Below are 20,635 nucleotides of genomic sequence, written 5' to 3'. Positions count from 1 at the left end.
CAGTTGGGTTTATTCTAATTATAGTTTGGGCTCTATTGGTGCCCAAGGTAAAAACCTGCTGTGCTATTGTGTTCTGACAGGGGGACCCCCCCCCCCCCACAAGAACACTCTGGTCAGCGCTCTCAGATGTGTTCTAGACTTTACACTCAATATTCTTGTATGTCTGTTCATTTTCTGCTTCTGCTAGTAACGCACATACCTGAGCCAAATGATAACTGCCATTGTTCCATATTGGTTGTCATGTAAACAATACAGAAGCAATGAATAAAGAATGTGACTAATGCTAAGACTGGTGTGTGTTACTATGTATTGCATCTGTGTGTTTGTTTTGGCTACTATACTAAGAAGAATACAAACCATTTTGCAAATGTACAAAATTAATGTTCACATGACAAAAAAAAATGTACTCCTGTAAATATTTTATTGCAAGTAGGACTTCCCTAGCCGAAAGGATCTGGAAATTGCTTCTTTGACTGAAATCAGCAGTTGTCTTGTATGAATGATGTTTAGAGACCCGGATAAAGGTTGTGAGGTTGCCCCCCTCTCCTCACATAATTGGACATTGAGTTGGAATTACTGTGTCCATCCATTATACTGTAGATTGCTAGCATACTGGGATGGTAATAAAATCAGTGCACTTTTTATGTGAACAGATTTATTATTTGGAATATGTAGCAGTTTGTATAAAGGCAGTTTGGAGGCCTAGCTTGCTCCAAATAACAGAATACTGCTTTTCAATGTATGATTCTATTCTTGAAAGATGTTATGCCAGCTCTGGTGGTAAAGTAGGAACAAAAGGCATTAGACTGTCGCTGCCAGCACCATACTTTTACAAACACTACCCCCACCCACCCCCTATATGAAAAAGATCTGTGTACTCGCCTATTTTTAATCCACTCCATTGTGATCCTGCAGCTCTAGCTCCCCTGTGCCAGTGAGTGGCTCTGCCATGACCGACTGGGCCATTGAAACCTATAGGTGACGTTTCGGCTCTGGGAATTCACAACTCTTGTCTAGCACTCCTTCGCACAGGGGAGTCAGAGCTGCTGGATCACATGACCAGATTTTAAATAAGGAAGTACACAGAAATTATTTATTTATTTTTTTACAGGGTATGCAGTATAGGTAGGAGTAGTGGGAAAGGAACCATATTAAGAATATTTAACATTAGCCTGTACTACCACTTTAAACCAAATGTTAGGCTTCATGTTCACTTGGACATCATTTCCCGCAGTTACAGGAAAATGGGAAAACGTCCAGGGTTTTGCCTGCATTTTGTGGTTTCCCGCACCTGGCGGTCAAATGTTCCTATCCTGAACGCGATTCTTCTGCGTTCAGGAGAAGGTAGGTTGATGCTTGCTCACCTAAAAGTGGCAGTTCCTAAACTCTGCTAAAAGCCGATGTGTACATTGACACATAGGTTTTTATGAAGTTTAGGAGCTTTGGCAAAAAAAAAAAAAAAAAAACGCTAGTGTACATGAAGCCTTAATGTGATGCTAAGTGTTTCTAAGATTGATAACTAGTGATCTGTTAAACAAGCTAACCATTTATTTCTCTTTATTTCTCTTTATTCAGCGTTATGCATTTGTGAGCCCATATTTATGCTTCTCTTGAGACGTGGTGGAAATCATTTTTTTTTTTTTTTTTTTTTCTTGTGCCTTTCCTGGAAAAACTCTGGCTCTCATTCTGAACAGATCTGGGCTTCTGTGACTCACACAAGGCTTTCATAGCAGAACAACCATGGATCTCAAGACTGCAGTATTCAATGCTGCCCGTGATGGCAAGCTACGCCTTCTTTCCAAGTTGCTGGAAAACAAGGCCAAAGATGAAGTTGTTTTGCTGATGTCTGAGAAAACCAATGGGGCAACACCTCTTTTAATGGCAGCCCGTTATGGTCACTTAGACATGGTAGATTACCTGCTGGATCAGTGCAGTGCCTCTGTGGAAATCGGGGGATCTGTCAATTTCGATGGGGAGACCATAGAAGGAGCACCACCACTGTGGGCTGCATCTGCAGCCGGCCACCTTAAAGTGGTTCAGTCATTACTGGATCATGGAGCTTCCGTGAACAACACAACCCTCACCAACTCTACGCCTTTGCGGGCTGCCTGCTTTGATGGGCATTTGGACATTGTGAAATATCTAATAGAGCACAAAGCGGACTTGGAGGTGGCCAATCGTCATGGCCACACTTGTTTGATGATCTCCTGCTACAAAGGTCACAAAGAGATAGCCCAGTTCCTGCTAGAAAAGGGAGCAGATGTTAATAGGAAAAGTGTGAAAGGTAATTTTGCTTCAAGATGATTAAACCGCTTCCAAGTTAATAATTATAGGAATCCCCCTTCCCCTTAATTCCCCTGTAAAAATGGTATGAAACTTGATACAGTGCATCATTTGGTTTTTGTGCGAATTAAGGTAACCATATATTATAAAGGAATCAGAACTTTTCTTGCTGTCATATTTGCTGTTGAGCTTATTTTAGTTCTCATAGATAGTTTAGAGTTTGTCTTTTTCCACATGTATATAAGCTGAGGAGAGTAGTGAAAGCAGAGCTTTTTAGTTCCCCTAATTCTGATCATTGGAGGTTTACTATTGTGATGTCTTTAACCACTTAAGCCCCGGAAGATTTTACCCCCATTCCGACCAGGGGGTATTTTGCGATTCGGCACTGCGTGACTTTAACGGACAATTGCGCGGTCGTGCGACGCTGTACCTAAACGAATTTGGCGTCCTTTTTTTCCCACAAACAGAGCTTTCTTTTTGTGGTATTTGATCACCTGTGCGATTTTTTTGATCACGCGCTATAAACAAAAAAAGAGCGTCAATTTTGCAAAAATAGCAATATTTTTCACATTTTTTTATATGAAATTCCCCAAAAAAAAATTTAAAAATCAAAATTTTTTTACTTTTTCGGCCAATTTGTTTTATGCTACCTATGTTTGGTAAAAAAAATCGCAAAAAGCGTATTTTGATTGGTTTGCGCAAAAGTTATCGTGTTTACTAACAAAGGGAAAGATTTCTGTCATTTTTGTTGTTTTTTTTTTTTTTTTAACGTGTAATGGCGGCGATCTGCGATTTTTGCGGTACTGCGACATTGGGGCGGACAGATCGGACCCTTGACTGACATTTTTGACACTTTTGGGGTTACCAGTGACATTTCTACAGTAATCAGTGCTATATATATGCACTGTTACTGTAAAAATACACTGGTAGTGAAGGGGTTAACTTTATTTGGGAGGGAGGGGCTGTGTGTATCCCTAGGGGCGTGCTTTCTACTGTGATTGGCTGGGGCTTGAGCTGTATGGACACTGATCAACGGATCTACATACTAGATCCGAGTGATCAGTATCATAACAGCAAGGAGAATGACAGGTGGCTTGTTTACACAAGCTGCCTGACATTCTCCCTCTCCCCCGCCGATCGCCGAGTGACTGGCGGACATCGGGTCCGCCGGTCACACGCGCGGGGGGGGGGGTCCGTGACCGCGCCTCCGGGGGCGCGCGCTCGCTCCCTAGACCCTCACAAGCTAGTGACGTAGCCCTACGTCACTTTGCCTGCGAGGGGCTGACTGCCGACGTAGATCGGCGTTAGGCAGTCGGCAAGTGGTTAAGGCTGCCATCACAGGGTGCAGTAAATAAGTATATATGTGTGTGTGATAGATTTTATATATATATATATATATATATTTTCTCACGAAAGGGAGTATACCCCTCACATTTTTGTAATTATTTTATTATATCTTTATATATGTGACAACACTGATGAAATGACACTTTGCTACAATGTAAAGTAGTGAGTGTACAGCTTGTATAACAGTGTAAATTTGCTGTCCCCATCAAAATAAGTCAATACAAGGCCATTAATGTCTAAACCGCTGGCAACAAAAGTAAGTAAACCCTAGGTGAAAATGTCCAAATTGAGCCCAAAGTGTCAAGGCAGTGCTGGAAAAATAATGGTTGCCGGAAAATAATGGTTGCCACACAAAATTTTAACTCTCTTGGGCATGGAGTTCACCAGAGCTTCACAGTTTGTCACTTGAGTCCTCTTCCACTCCTCCATGACGACATCACGGAGCTGATGGATGTTGGAGACCTTGCGCTCCTCCACCTTCCATTTGAGGATGCCCCACAGATGCTCAATAGGGTTTAGGTCTGGAGACATTCTTGGCCAGTCCCATCACCTTTACCCTCCGCTTCTTTATAGCAAGGCAGTGGTCGTCTTGGAGGTGTGTTTGGGGTCGTTTTTATGTTGGATTACTGCCCTGTGGCCCAGTCTCCGAAGGGAGAAGATCATGCTCTGCTTCAGTATGTCACAGTACTTATTGGCATTCATGGTTCGCTCAATGAACTGTAGCTCCCCAGTGCCGGCAGCCCCAGACCATGACACTTCCACCACCATGCTTCACTGTAGGCAAGACACACTTGTCTTTGTGCTCACCTCGTTGCCGTGCAGACCAATTTCATGAAGTATGCGGCGTATGGTCTGAGCACTGACAGGCTCACCCCCCCCCCCCCCCCCAATTCCCTTCAACCTCTGCAGCAATGCTGACAGCACTCATTCATCTATTTCCCAAAGACAACCTCTGGATATGACGCTGAGCATGTGCACTCAACTTCTTTGGTCGACCATGGCGAGGCCTGTTCTGAGTGGAACCTGTCCGGTTGAACTTCTGTATGGTCTTGGCCACTGTGCTGCAGCTCAGTTTCAGGGTCTTGCCAATCTTTTTATAGCCTAGGGGCCATCTTTTTATATAGAGCAGCATTTTTTTTTTCAGATCCTTAGAGTTCTTTGCCATGAGGTGCCATGTTGAACTTCCAGTGACCAGTATGAGAGAGTGAGAGCGATAACACCAAACTTAACACACCTGCTCCCCATTCACACCTGAGACCTTGTAACACTTAACGAGTCACATGACACTGGGGAGGGAAAATAGCTAATTGAGCCTAATTTGGACATTGTCACTTGGGGGTGTACTCACTTTTGTTGCCAGTGGTTTAGACAATAACGACTGTTGCGTTATTTTGAGGGGACAGCACATTTACACTGTTATAAAAGCTGTACACTCACTACTCAATACATTACAGCAAAGTGTAATTTCTTCAGTCTTGTCACATGAAAATATATAATAAAATACAAAAATGTGAAGGGTGTACTCACTTTTGTGCGCTACCGTGTATGTATATATGCGTGTGTGTGTATATGTATATGTGTGTGTGTGTGTATATGTGTGTGTGTATGTGTGTGTGTGTATATATATATATATATATATATATATATATATATATATATATATATATATATATATATATATATATAATCCACCCATTTTTGGAACTTTAGATCTATGTAATCCCCTTTATACTGGCTTTTACCAATGGAAACTTTTTTTTTTTTTTGCTAGTAAATACCTTTAATTTCTGCTTTATTCCTCCTCTCCTCACTTCCGGGTCCGATCGGCGATGACGTCATTCGGCGATTCGCAGTGTGTGCTGGGATGTATTACATTCCAGAAATCTCGCAGGAGCTGAGCTGTACTGAGCTGTGCCTGCCCCGCCTCCGCCCCGCCTCCTCTCATTGAGTTGTATTGTATGCAATGTATTCAGGCCGTTCTCTGCCCCGCCCCGCCTCCTCTCATTGAGTTGTATTGTATGCAATGTATTCAGGCCATTCTCTGCCCCGCCTCCTCTCATTAAGTTGTATTGTATGCAATGTATTCAGGCCATTCTCTGCCCCGCCTCCTCTCAGTGAGCGAGGACTGAAATCATTATATCCTTACTGAGCTCACTGAGAGGGGGCGGAGGCGGGGCAGAGAACGGCCTGAATACATTGCATACAATACAACTCAATGAGGAGGTGGGGCGGAGGCGGGGCAGGCACGGCTCAGTACAGCTCAGCTCATGTGAGATTTCTGGAATGGAATACATCACAGCAATCACTGAGAATCGCCGAATGACGTCATCGCCGATCGGACCCGGAAGTGAGGAGAGGAGGAATAAAGCAGAAAATAAGGTATTTACTAGCAAAAAAAAAAAGTTTCCATTGGTAAAAGCCGTTTTAAAGGGGATTACATAGATCTATGTATTCCAACCTATTAAAAATGGTGGAACTTGGTTAAAGCGGAGTTCCACCTATTAAAAATGGTGGAACTCCGCTTTAACCAAGTTGTGCATGCCACTTCCTCAGTGGGATGGGCTAATGCCTAACCCATAGGCTGAGATCTTTGATGGTGTTGAACAACCTCCTTTGTGTGTATATTGGCAGCTTACTGGAAACCTCCTTCCTAGCCTGTTATCCTCTTTCTGACGTCACTACCTCATGTGTTACTGACCTCGAGTAGGCAAGCATATGTGATGATCTGATTGCACTGCCTGTATGCAATAGGTTTTTCTAAATGATTTGGAAAATTCTCATAGCAGACATATTTGTGCTCCCTTGTGTCATCTTAGTTTTCTGGATGTGCTGCTGTTCCTTTCTGAGTCATTGTCCCCAAAAACATATAGATTAGGAGCACTAACTTCATGCATTTAAACCAAAGACAGCTAGAAAACTAGCATTTACATCAAGTGGGTAGCAATAGCAGCCCTTGCTTTTAATCTATATACTATAGCACTAAGGCATCCAGGGACTGCAGGAATACTTAATTTTTTTTTTAGGAGCTTCAGTCTTCTGTTGGTTACCAGTGGGTTACTGCTACTTGGTCAAAACTAGGAAAAGGGTACAATTTTTAAAAGAGAAATATTGGAATACGTATTCCAGCTGCCCCCTGCCGCTTCTACCCTGAGAACTGAGCAATCAAATGCCGCTGATCACTCAGTTCTCCCCTCCGCTCTGTGCAGAGAGCCGGGACTGCCATTCACTGGCTCTCTGCTCTGCCCTGCCCCTTTATCGCTCACTAGAGTGCTGGGCTCTGGAGGTGATGAGAGAGGCTGGCTCAGGTTCTCAATAGCATGCTTAGAGGCTCAAAATAGCTGCTGGTACAGGCATATGGGTGGATGCTGACTGTAAAGTTACAGAAGCCAACAGCGGGATTTAGCATGCTGTCTGCTGCAAATTGGTCACAGGAGTGCAGAACAAACTGATCTGCAGGAGAAATATAGCCAAAAATCCTTTTATGTGAGATCTATACAGTTCTACTGTTTGCCTACCCCTACCTTGCCTCACATACATGCTTTTCCTGAGTCCGATGGCCTGCAGAAGTCTCCAAAGCCTCTGGACTGCGCCTAAACAGTGTGTATTTATCCACTTCAGCTCCGAAAGGATTTGCCCCCTTAATGACCAGGCCATTTTTTGCGATTGAGCACTGCGTTATTTAAAAATTGCATGGTTGTGCGACACTCTACCCAAATACAATTGGTTTCCTTTATTCCCCACAATTGGAGCTTTCTTTTGGTGTATTTGATCACCTCCAGGGGTTTTTAGCTTTTGTGCTATAAACAAGAAAAGGGTGACAATTTTGAAAAAAAAAAAACACTATTTTTAACTTTCTGCTATAAAACATTTCCAATAAAAAAATCTAATTTTTTTTTTATCAGTTTAGGCCAATTTGTATTCTGCTACATATTTTTGGTAAAATAAAAATCCCAAAATGCGTATTTTAATTGGTTTGCACAAAAGTTATAGCGTTTACAAACTACGCGATACATTTTTGGACATTTTTATATATATATATACATATATATATATATATATATATATATATATATATATATATATATATATATATATATATATATATATATATATATATATATATATATATAAAATGTATGTATGTGTTTTTTTTTTTTTATTAGTAATGGCTGCGATCTGCGATTTTTAGTGGGACTGCGACATTGCGGCGGACAGATTGGACCCCTAACTGACATTCTTGACACTTTTTGGGGACCAGTGACATTAATGTACTGTTACTGTATAAATGATACTGGCAGTTAAGGGGTTAATACTGGGGGTGGTCAAAGGGGTTAATGTATGCCTAATAATGCTTACTGACTGTGGGGGGGGGGAGGGCTCTGTGATGGGCACAGAGAGATCGGGGTTTCAGCTTGACTAAAACTCCTGATCTCTTTGCCTGTGTGACAGAAGACTCGCCTGCTGTGTTTACATACAGTGGGTACGGAAAGTATTCAGACCCCCTTAAATTTTTCACTCTTTGTTATATTGCAGCCATTTGCTAAAATCATTTAAGTTCATTCTTCTTCCTCATGAATGTACACACAGCTCCCCATATTGATGGAAAAACACAGAATTGTTGACATTGTTGCAGATTTATTAAAAAAGAAAAACTGAAATATCACATGGTCCTAAGTATTCAGACCCTTTGCTGTGACACTCATATATTTAACTCAGGTGCTTTCCATTTCTTCTGATCATCCTTGAGATGGTTCTACACCTTCATTTGAGTCCAGCTGTGTTTGATTATACTGATTGGACTTGATTAGGAAAGCCACACACCTGTCTATATAAGACCTTCCAGATCACAATGCATGTCAGAGCAAATGAGAATCATGAGGTCAAAGGAACTGCCTGAAGAGCTCAGAGACAGAATTGTGGCAAGGCACAGATCTGGCCAAGGTTACAAAAAGATTTCCGCTGCACTTAAGGTTCCTAAGAGCACAGTGGCCTCCATAATCCTCAAATGGAAGACATTTGGGACGACCAGAACCCTTCCTAGAGCTGGCCGTCCGGCCAAACTGAGCTATCGGGGGAGAAGAGCCTTGGTGAGAGAGGTAAAGAAGAACCCAAAGATCACTGTGGCTGAGCTCCAGAGATGCAGTCAGGAGATGGGAGAAAGTTATAGAAAGTCAACCATCACTGCAGCCCTCCACCAGTCGGGGCTTTATGGCAGAGTGACCCGACGGAAGCCTCTCCTCAGTGTAAGACACATGAGAGCCCGCATGGAGTTTGCTAAAAAAAACACCTGAAGGACTCCAAGATGGTGAGAAATAAGATTCTCTGGTCTGATGAGACCAAAATAGAACTTTTTGGCCTTAATTCTAAGCAGTATGTGTGGAGAAAACCAAGCACTGCTCATCACCTGTCCCAACAGTGAAGCATGGTGGTGGCAGCATCATGCTGTGGGGGTGTTTTTCAGCTGCAGGGACAGGACGACTGGTTGCAATCGAGGGAAAGATGAATGCGGCCAAGTACAGGGATATCCTGGACAAAAACCTTCTCCAGAGTGCTCTGGACCTCAGACTGGGCCGAAGGTTTACCTTCCAACAAGACAATGACCCTAAGCACACAGCTAAAATAACGAAGGAGTGGCTTCACAACAACTCCGTGACTGTTCTTGAATGGCCCAGCCAGAGCCTTGACTTAAACCCAATTGAGCATCTCTGGAGAGACCTAAAAATGGCTGTCCACCAACGTTTACCATCCAACCTGACAGAACTGGAGAGGATCTGCAAGGAGGAATGGCAGAGGATCCCCAAATCCAGGTGTGAAAGACTTGTTGTATCTTTCCCAAAAAGACTCCTGGCTGTATTAGATCAAAAGGGGGGTTCTACTAAATACTGAGCAAAGGGTCTGAATACTTAGGACCATGTGATATTTCAGTTTTTCTTTTTTAATAAATCTGCAACAATGTCAACAATTCTGTGTTTTTCTGTCAGTATGGGGTGCTGTGTGTACATTCATGAGGAAGAAGAATGAACTTAAATGATTTTAGCAAATGGCTGCAATATAACAAAGAGTGAAAAATTTAAGGGGGGTCTGAATACTTTCCGTACCCACTGTAAGCAGGCGGGTCCTCTCTGATGATCGTGGGAGGCTGGCGGCGATCGCAGCCGCTCCTCCCGCTGCCTGACTCCTGCTGTGTCTAATCACAGCGGGAGCAACCGAGACCGTGTGCACATAATCGCGTAGTACTACGTGATTATGCACAGCCGAGCCGCCCTGCCGCAGTAAATCTGCGTGGCACGCTCGGCAACTGGTTAAAGAATTCTGTTGATTGACTGCTCCGGCTTCTCCAGGACAAATAATTATTTTATCCAGAAGGTCTAGCGATTCCTAAAGGCTGCAGCCACCAAATGTAGGAAAGTATGCATCTGGGACAAGAGAGGAAGTTATTTTGAGTTTCTAAAAATGGTTATCCCTTATCTTTTTCACTCTGTTTTGTCATGCTTTAACATATGCTGCATTGAGCCAACCCATTCATTTGAATGGGCTGTCATTGCACCAGAATAGACAAAAAAACACACTTGCACTTTTTTTCCAGCACAGTAGAAAATTACTGTGCATTGTGGTGCATTGCAACTTTTTCAGAACAAATTGGGCTTTCATTTGAAAAAAACGATCCGTTTGAAAAAAGAAAAACAATATTTTTTTTTTATTTTCTGATATAAAACACCCAATTACAAAAAAAAGTAAAAAATCTTCATCAGTTTAGGCCAATATATATTCTGCTACATGTTTTTGGTATAAAAAAAAAAAAAAAAAAAAAAAAAAGTGCATATTGATTGCTTTGCTCAAAAGTTATAGCCTCTACAAACTGGGATATTTTTAATGAATATTCATTTTTTTCTCTAGTAAAGGCAGCGATCAGTGACTTATAGCGATACTGAGACATTGCGGTGGACAAATCGGTCACTAAGTGACACTTTTTTGGGAGCAGTGACACCAGTACAATGATCAGTGCTATAAAAATTATCAACTGCCACTGTACTAATATTGGCAGGAAAGGGGTTAACGGGGGATTAAAGGGTTAAATGTGTGTCCCTAGGGAGTGCTTGCAACTGTGTTGGGAGCTTGTACTGTGGGAAGATAGAGATCTGTGTACCTACTTAGCGAAAACACAGGATCTCTGTCTTCCCTTGTCAAAGAACGGCATTCTGCCCTTGTTGGGAATGAAGGGATTTCCTTTTTTTTTTTTTTCTCCATTCAAGAGAGAACACTGGGGCGTGCTATACAGTGACTGATTACTGTTATATCCTGCCACAGGCAACTATAATGTATAGAGAGAAATAGCCGCACTCCAACTTGAAGGTGAAAAATATAAAATCTGTTTTATTCGTATCCAAAAGATAAAATCAATTCAAAGTGTATCCATAATATAGTCAGACAAGAGATGAACGCATAGTAGTTGACACGTTTCACAGATAAACGTCTGCTTAGTGGTAACCACAGGCAATCACAGCGATCAGGTGATCGGGAACTGGTGCTCCCCAGTCCCCGATCGTTGGTACACGTCCCAAAGCTGTTGGTGATGGCTCAGTCTCTGTTGGGAGTGCGCTAAACAGCAGGATACCAGCAAACCAACAGTGGGGCATATAGGTGGCTTCGCAGATAAAGACCCACTTCAGTGAGGCAGCATATATGCATATCCCTTGTGCTGCTGTCTACTGCTTTAAGTAAAAATTTCCTCCTCCTGATGCCCCTTCTGCTGCAGGGGTAATAGAATAGAGCGAGCTTTGATAGGCAATCCTGAAGAGTTCTCCACTACGCCTGCCGTCTTCAGCTTAACTCCACTATTTATAGAAGCTGTAATACAGATTCTATGAATGAAGGTAGAATGAAAGCTCCTCTCCCTGAAACTATATTATTGCTTGCTTTTTTTTTTTTTTTTCTTCGTTTAAAAAAAAAAAAAAAAAAAAAATTATTGGAAGTAGGAGGTAAGTACATTACATTGGTTATACAGAAACATGTAACATTGAGTAATCAAGAATTAACACGGAAAGTAAATAGTCCATAGAATCGATAACATTGGGACTATATAATTTATGTAATGGTACATCAGATAGACCTATTGCAGTGTGGGGGGGGGGGGGGGGGGTTGGATATAGTTTTTTCATGTTCATTTCCCCTTTCAAAATGCTGGAATTCTTTGGTAAATAACAAATGAGTTCTTATGATGAACAATGTTTGTTGGTGTGTAGGATCAGACTTGTTTTTATTTGTTTTATCTCTTTTTATGGAGATGTATTACTTGATCATAGTGCTTCTTGCGTGGATCGTATGATAGTGGTATAGGTTTGGGTGTTTGTAAAATATGGTTCTGTAAACCCTGTTATGTGATTTGAGTTTGGAAAAAGTTGTGTATGTGGTGGTGGGTAATGGGGTGAGAGTTAGGTGTCAGCAATAGGAGGGAATGGGGGGGGGGGGGAGTAGCTATAGTAAAAGGTTGGTGGTGGGTGTAAGGCTAGTGGGACGGAGGGGGTGGTTGCCCGTATTGCTTCTATGAAAGGAGAAGCTGTGCAGAAATGGCGGTCATAGTTGGGCACTCTTGATGGTTACCTGTCACAACTTCCTTAGTTCTTTTTAACCCTGCTGCACCAGAAGTTTGCTGGGTTTGGGGTGTGAGCACCGAAGGACGATTTCACCTACCTAGACTAGGAGACAGCTACACAAGGAAAAAAACCCATTCCCATACTGATTGATTTTATTTTATTTTTTAACTAAAAACTTGCCTTTTAATGTATGAGGCAGAGGCTGGGCTGTTCAGATAATCGATGACTCTGTTCACAACCTGATCCTACACTTTGTCTTGGCATAGACCTGAAAGCCATTGATTTCCAGTGTCTAGATGAAGATTCCAAGTGGTTTCAAAACTGGTCTAGGTAAGGTAGGCACAGAAAGGGGGGTCAATGCCTAATAGTGAACCGGCCTGTTAATAGAGATTTTTTTCATTTTTCGCACATATGTTAAAATCTGCATTTTTGGTTGGAAAATTACTTTAAACCCCCAAAACATATGTTATCTGAATGCAGAGGCCCTGTAGAATAAAAAGCTGGCAGCTGCTATTTACGGTGACGTGATATTTGGGCAGTTGTTTATCAAATCTATATTTTCAGGAAAAACCTCTAAAAATGAATGCTCAAATACAAAATAAATGATGGGGTTGCGTTGAGCAGATACCAAATATGTCAGACCTCAGTACTGTGAACTCCCAAAGCAGCAAACAAAAAACGTAGTGTTCAGAATTATTCATAGGCGGCTCTTTTAAATGCCTTTTTAAAGCTCATCAATTTAGAGTTAACCATACATGAGGGACCTAGAATTATCTCTCTGACATGCGTAGTGATACCCGATATGTAATTGTACTTTACATACAGCCCCTGCATGCACATCTATTCTTAGGGGGGAGCTTTCACGTTTTATTTTACTTTTGTTTTATTTTTCAAAACTTTTTTTTTTTTTTTGTGCTATTGCATGGAGGATAAAAAAAACCTCCATGAGATGGCATTGGGCTGGTGACAGGTACTCTTATGGAGACATCTGTAATGTCTATCATGTGTTTGGTCCACTTTTTACCTGGTTTTGCAGCCAGGAAAATGACAGTTCTGGACCCAAAAGTTCTCAGATCTGAGTACTTCTGGTTTCACAATGCAGGGGACATTGAGGAACCGATGGTCTGGATTTTGCCCCAATCACCATTTGGACAGCGTTTTTCTTTTGTAGTCCCAGGCTACCGAGATGGGAGTCATAAGGGAGGAGGGGTGAGAAGAATTTGCGTTGCCAGGTGGACGATGTTTGTGCTAAAAGCATGCTCCCTGTGTGCTCCCAGCACAAAGAATGAGCTGTAAAGACAGCTTTCGGTCTGGGCTAAATATCGGTGCCCAACAGGATGGACTTCTCATCATGTGACCACTGTTGACAGTGAGGTAATTTTGTTCAGACAGCCCAATGTGACTCCTTTTAATTGGTTGGAAGAAATTATACTGTGCTGGAATGAGATTGATAGTCAAAAATATATAGTTAGTGAGGTTGAAAAAAGACATCAGTCCATCCAGTTGAACACATATGCGCTTTTTTATGTGCTGAAATCCCCATCCCCCATAGATAACAAAATCACTAGATTTTTTTTTTTAACAAAACGTTAGTGTACATGGTTTTATTATCCCCCTTTGTTTATGTTGGAAAAAGTAAGCTTGTACTAGAAATAGTTCCATGACCATATTGGTACAAGCTGGTATTGGTACAAGCTGGTTTTGGTACATCTTAATGCGGACTAATGCACGCTTTATGTTTACTTTTGTATTGATTTGCATGCTTTTTTTAGACCCCCCGTTCACACTGGGGCGACCTGGTCGCCTGACAGGTCGCCGTAGGTCGCCTGCCATAGAGAAGCTGTGGACCCGTTCTAATAGGAGCGACACAAGTCGCTCCGACTTAGAAAAAGGGCCCGGAGCTTCTTTGGGGCGACCCGGAGCGACCTGCATAGACTTCAATGTTATGAAGTCCGTGCCGGCCGCTCCGAGGTCGCGGTGCTAGCAGCGCGCCGCGACCTATGAGGTCGCCCAGGCAAGTCGGATCGCCCCAGTGTGAACGGGGCCTTAGAGCGATTATTTTTCTTTTTTTTTTGTTTGTCTTTTTTGGCAATGACCTTTTGATCTGAAATGTCAGTAATCGCACATGGCACTGCACCAGAGCTTATAACCCTACATCAACTTTGACATATGTGCTGTACAGAAGCTTCTAGGTTAAAGTTGATCTAACACCATCATGCTAATTATACCCCAGTGCCAATCAGTTGTATTTTAAATGGGCTTTTCATTAAAAGTCATAAAGAACAGGAATCGCTAGTGCATATGTTTTCATTATCAAGTAGCAAACCGTTTTTGAATTTTAAAAAATTTCTTGTCCTAAACAAAAAAATAAATAGGCGCCCTTTGGTTCCAGTGTAAGTGTGGTAAAGTAGATCTAAGCCCCAAAACATGGGTTATATTACAATGTGTGTGTGTGTGTGTGTGTATGTATGTGTGTGTATGTATGTGTGTATATATATATATATATATATATATGTATATGTATATATGTGTGTGTGTGTGTGTGTGTGTGTGTGTGTGTATATATATATATGTATATGTGTGTGTGTGTGTATATATATATATATATATATATATATATATATATATATATATATATATATATATATATATATATATATATATATATATATATATATATATATATATATATATATATAAATAAATATAAATTTATTATTATGTGTTTATGTATCTCTCAAAAGTGAGTATACCCCTACCTTTCTATAAATATTTTAAAACCTCTTTTCATGTGACAACACTGAAAAAAATTGCACCATGCTAAAATGTTAAGTAGTGATGTACGGCTTGTATGACAGTATAAATGTGCTGTCCCCTCAAAATAACTCGACACACTGCCATTATTGTCTAAACCATTGGTAACAAAAGTGAGTACACAGTGAAAATGTCTAGATTGGGCCCAAAGTGTCAATATTTTGTGTGGCCACCATTATTTTCTCTAATAGTCTTCCAGGGCAGCATCTGATAGGCTTCTCCCACCTGAAACGGGAAACACAATAATCCACCATTATAAAAATGTCAGTCATACATTCTGCCTCAGTTTGATGTTTCCTCCGGATCCACAGGAGCAGCAACTGTTTATTATTTTCCCAGTCTCTGTGCTAACTGCTGGGGACTCCCTGGCATCTTCCCCAAAAGTCTGCACCTAGATTGGCGGCCGGAGCCTCGCGGCACTTCCCGTGACGCACTTCCGGTTTGCAACCATCTTGGGGAAGATGGAAGTTGGGCGATAGAGCGGGCAACTTCCGCTGATGTCACTTCCAGGCAGCAGCACAAATTTCAAAAAGAAAAATGAGAAAGATGGAAGGGCTCTCTTCCCCAAGGAAGTAGCAGACTATAAGGATACCAGGAGAGCAGATGGCAGTGCAGGTACATCCACCAACCTGCATGGGGTCAGCTGGGGGTGGGTCTGCAGATGTGCAGGAAGCAGTTAACGCCACTATGCAGGGGTTATTTTCTGAGGCTGACCATGTCGAATGCTTCCCCACCCTGCCCTGCAAATCCTGCCTGTCATGACTTCTCCAAGGTAAGCCTGAGCACTCTGGAGTCTCCTCCCTTTACCTCACTACAAATGGTTATTTATGTTTGTGTATGGCAACCGCCTGTCTCACTGGGTCCTTTGTGCTTATTTGTAGACAAAGACCCCAGAAGAGAAAAGGGCAAAGACCAGCAGCAAGGCATGTGCCTCTTGTGGTCACCAGTTTCCTCCAGAATGGAAAAAAAACTTTATGCCAAAAATGCATCAACAAAATGGTTGCCAAGTAATCACAGGGGTTCCTTTTTAAAAGACATGCTCAACTCCTTCAAGAAGGAAATTAAGAACATGATTGGGCCCCTATATTCAGCCATAGAAAAGCTAGAGGTTTCAGCCAGACCAGCACCCCATCTACCAGCAAGTCATCCACCCCCTCATGCAGTGGGGAAGAGGTGGACCCAGCAGAGCAGGAAACCGATTTTAGATAGCCCGGAATCAGAATCTGAAGACTGCCTATGCTCGGACTTGGGTGACCCAGAATGAAAAGGCACGCTTTTTTCCTCAGACACTGAAAATTTACTAAGAGCCCTAGCAGATACACTGGGTATCAAAGAGCAAGAAGTCTCAGAACTTTCCTTACACGATAAGATGTACAAAGGCTTACAACCAAAAAAAACAAGAACATTTCTGGTACATGAGACTCTGAAAAACGTAGTAAAAAAAGAGCCGGAAAGAAGCTCTTCACTCTATTCCAGCTGTGGTTAAGCCCAGATATCCTTTTCTCAGAGGAGGATGCAAAATCCTGGGCAAAATGCCCTAAAGTAGATGCCTCCCTTGCCAGAGTTGCAAAAAAATATGACTTAGCCTTTGACGACTCCGAGACCCTAGAGCTTGGTAAGTAGGAGCAGCAAATCTAAATCTAGCTATAGCTTCCACCTGCATGGCCAGAACCTCATTAGTCTGACTGATGCAGCTGCAAGAGCTGCTAGAAGATACACCCCCCCCCAGAGAAGAATTTGTAAAAGCCATACCCACACTAACCAGAGTGGCAGCATTTCTTGCAGATGCTTCGGCAGAATCTGTGAAAGTATCGGCCAGGACCACTGGCCAAATTCATTTGGCCAGAAGAGCCCTGTGGCTGAAGTCGTGGGGAGGGGACATCGCTTCCAAAAATAGATTATGCAGCATCCCTTCACAGGCGACTTACTGTTTGGGCCCAACTTGGTAACTGTTCTGGACAGAACCGCAGCCAAAAAAAAAAGGGTTTTCTCAAACCAAAAAGAAGCAGGGGTAAGCGCCCTTTTGTCAGTCCAGGAGATTTAATAAGGAAATGGGACCAAAGAAGCGCTGGACACGGCAAGTGAGATTTTATCCTCAAGCCTTCCATTCCGAGAAACCGAAAGCAATGACTGCCGTCCTTTGCTCCTCAATGGAAGAAAATCACAAACTAATTTTTTCTTCGTATGCATAAGGTTACAAGTACCTGGTGACGACCCTCCTGAAAGGGCACAAACCAAGCGGAGGCCTTTTTTTCTGATTTGTCATGTACCACCAGAAGAAGAAAAGAGTTTATTTGCACATATTTGCGAGGAAGAAGCCGTCAGGCAGGCAAGACTCGTACTGAACCTCAAACCACTCAACAGAAAGATAAGTTGCAAGAGATTCAGGATGGAGTCCATCTACTCGGTCAGGAATATTTTTCTGGCAGGAGTATTCATGGCCACAGTAGATCTGCAGGATGCATATTTACATGTGCCGATAAAGAACAGTCCTCCAAAATACCTAAGATTTGTGGTCCAGGGTCCAGCTTCCACTCTACATTTGCAGTACACAGCTCTACCTTTCGGGACATCTTCTGCACCCCGGATCTTCTCGAAAATAATGGCAGAAGCCCTAAAAACCTAAAACGGCATGGCATAGTCTACCTAGACGATCTGTCCTTGGCCAAATCGGCAGACAGACTGGAAGCCAATCTGCACAAGAGCATCTTTTACTTTCAAAGCTTAGGGTGGATTGTGAACAAAGAAAAATTGCAATTAACCCCAAGCCAGAGAGTCATATACTTGGGCTACATACTAGGTGCCAAAATAACCAAGTTTTTCCTGACGGAGAAAAAAGTCGAAAAGATCAAGGAAGCAATAGTATCCCTGATGGAGGCCAAAATCCATGACCATCAGACGGGGCATGGCAGTGCTAATAATGTCCTCAATCCCGGCCATCACCTGGGCACAGCTCCGTATGAGACCTCTACAAAATCACATTCTGGCCTGATGGGATGGCAACCAATTACCCCTAGAGACTAATATTTTGGTTCCTCGTTCAATTTATAAAAACGCTACAGTGGTGGCTCAGTCCGCTAGTTTACCTCGAGGGTCGCGGATAGACACCGACCGATCCGGTGCGGATTACTACGGACGCCAGCACTCTGGGTTTGGGAGTGCATATGGCGGAACGCTGTGTACAAGGAAAATGGAACCCCTACTGGTCTCAAGCATCCTCAAACATGAGGGATTTAAAAGCCGTAGAAGAGGCGCTAAAATCTTTCTGACCGGCCATTCATGGCAAAGATGTCTGGATTCAATCATGCTTGACTGTAGGCAAGACACACTTGTCTTTGTACCCCTCACCTGTTTGCCACCACACACGCTTTTACACCATCTGAACCAAATAAGTTTATCTTGGTCTTCTCAGACCACAGGACATGGTTCCAGTAATCCATTTCCTTAGTCTGCTTGTCTTCAGCTAACTTGTTTGCTGGCTTTCTTGTGCATCCTCTTTAGAAGAGGCTTCCTTCTGGGAAGACAACCATGCAGACCAATTTGATGCAGTGTGTGGCATATGGTCTGAGCACTGACAGGCTGACCCCCTCTCCCACCCCTTCGGCCTCCTGCAGCAATGCTGGCATCACTCATTCATTTATTTCCCAAAGACACTCTCTGGATTTGATGCTGAGCACATGCACTTAACTTCTTTGGTCGACAAATGGGGGGGCTTGTTCGGAGTGGAGCCGGTCCTCTTAAACCGCTGTATGGTCTCGGTCACCGTGCTGCAGCTCAGTTTCAGGGTCTTGGCAATCTTGTTGAAGGTGGTGGATGTGGAGGTCCTGGGCTGGTGTGGTTACATGTAGTCTGCGGCTGTGAGGCTAGTTGGATGTACTGCTGAATTCTCTGAAACGCCTTTTGAAGATATCTTATGATGGAGAAATGAACATTCAATTCAGACAACAGCTCTGGTGGACATTTCTGCAGTCAGCATGCCAATTGCATGCTCCCTCAAAACTATGACATCTGTGGCATTGTGCTGTGTGAAAATACTGTACATTTTTGGGTGGCCTTTTATTGTGACCAGCCCAAGGCACACCTGTGCAATAATCATGCTGTCTAATCAGCATCTTGATATGCCACACCTGTGAGGTGGATGGATTATCTCAGCAAAGGAGAAGTGCTCGCTAACACAGATTTAGACAGATTTGTGAACAATATTTGAGAGAAATTAGGCTTTTTGTGTACATAGAAAAAGTCTCAGATCTTTGAGTTCAGCTCATGAAAAATGGGGGCAAAAACAAGTGTTGCGTTTTTTTTTTTTTTTTTTTTTTTTTAATTTTTGTTTAGTGTGTGTGTGTGGTATATACGTACATACTGTCGGTGTGGTGTGTGTGTTGTGCTCATAAGTTTTACATACCCTGGCAGAATTTTGATTTCTTGGCCATTTTTCAGAGAATATGAATAACACAAAAAAACTTTTCTTTCACTCATGGTTAGTGTTTGGCTGAAGTTATTTATTATCAATCAACTGTGTTTTACTCTTTTTAAAACATGACCACAGAAACTACCCAAATGACCCTTATCAAAAGCTTACATACCCCATTTCTTAATACCGTGTATTGCCCCCTTTAACATCAATGGCAGCTTGAAGTCCTTTGTGGTATTTTTGGATGAGGCTCTTTATCTTCGCAGATGCCCATCTGCCCATTTTTTCCCTGACAAAAATCCTCCAGTTTCTGTAAATTCTTGGGCTATTTTGCATGAACTGCACGTTTTGAAATCTCCCCAGAGTGGCTCAATGATATTGAGGTCAGGAGACTGAGATGGCCACTCCAGAACCTTCACTATATTCTGCCGTAGCCAATGACAGGTCGACTTGGCCTTGTGTTTATGATCATTGTCATGTTTGAATGTCCCAGTACGTCCCTTGCGCAGCTTCCGGGCTGATGAATGCAAATTTTCCTCCATTCATTTGATAACATACTGCATTCATCTTGCCATCAATTCTGACCAATTTCCTGTGCCTTTGTAGCTCACACATCCCCAAAATATCAGCGATCCATCTCGGTGTTTCACAGTAGGAATGATGTACCTTTCATCATAGGCCTTGTTGACTCTCCAAATGTAGCGTTTATCGTTGTGGCCAAAAAGCTAAATTTTGGTCTCATCACTCCAAATGACTATGTGCCAGAAGGTTTGAGGCTAATCTCTGTGCGGTTTGGCGTATTGTAAGCGGGATACTTTGTGGCATTTGCGTGGTAGTGGCTTTCTTCTGGCGACTTGACCATGCAGCCCATTCGTTTTTCAAGTGCTTCCTTTATTGTGCATCTTAAAACAGCCACAGCATATGTTTTCAGAGAGTCCTGTATTTCCCCCTGAAGTTCTTTGTATCCCGAATAATTTTCCTGGCCGAAAACTTAGTTGGTCTACCTGACCGTGGTTTGGTTTCAACAGAACCCCTCATATCCACTTCTTGATTAGAGTTTGAACACTGCTGATTGGCATTCTCAATTCCTTGGATATCTTTTTATATCCCTTTTCCTGTTTTATACAGTTCAACTACCTTTTCCCGCAGATCCTTTGACAATTCTTTTGCTTTCCCAATGACTAAG

General features: G+C 42.4%; 1 protein-coding gene across 4 annotated transcripts in view; it reads left to right on the top strand.

Moving 5' to 3' along the window:
- FEM1C (fem-1 homolog C) overlaps positions 1-20,635 on the top strand; it is a 73,024-nt gene that overhangs the window by 9,690 nt on the left and 42,699 nt on the right. For 2 of the 4 annotated variants that reach the window (XM_082243014.1, XM_082243013.1), the window contains exon 2: positions 1,695-2,284. In XM_082243014.1, coding sequence (XP_082099140.1) covers positions 1,741-2,284 — 544 coding nt within the window. In that variant the 5' untranslated portion in view covers positions 1,695-1,740. Of the gene's footprint in view, positions 1-1,575; positions 2,285-20,635 lie in introns of all 4 variants that reach the window. The other 2 variants (XM_082243012.1, XM_082243011.1) reach the window with 1 other exon arrangement.

This window comes from Pelophylax lessonae (genome assembly GCF_965119305.1).
Source record: "Pelophylax lessonae genome assembly, chromosome: 1".
NCBI classification, from domain to species: domain Eukaryota; kingdom Metazoa; phylum Chordata; class Amphibia; order Anura; family Ranidae; genus Pelophylax; species Pelophylax lessonae.
Note: the sequence above shows the minus strand (reverse complement) of the source record. Positions and strands in the feature narration are given on the sequence as shown.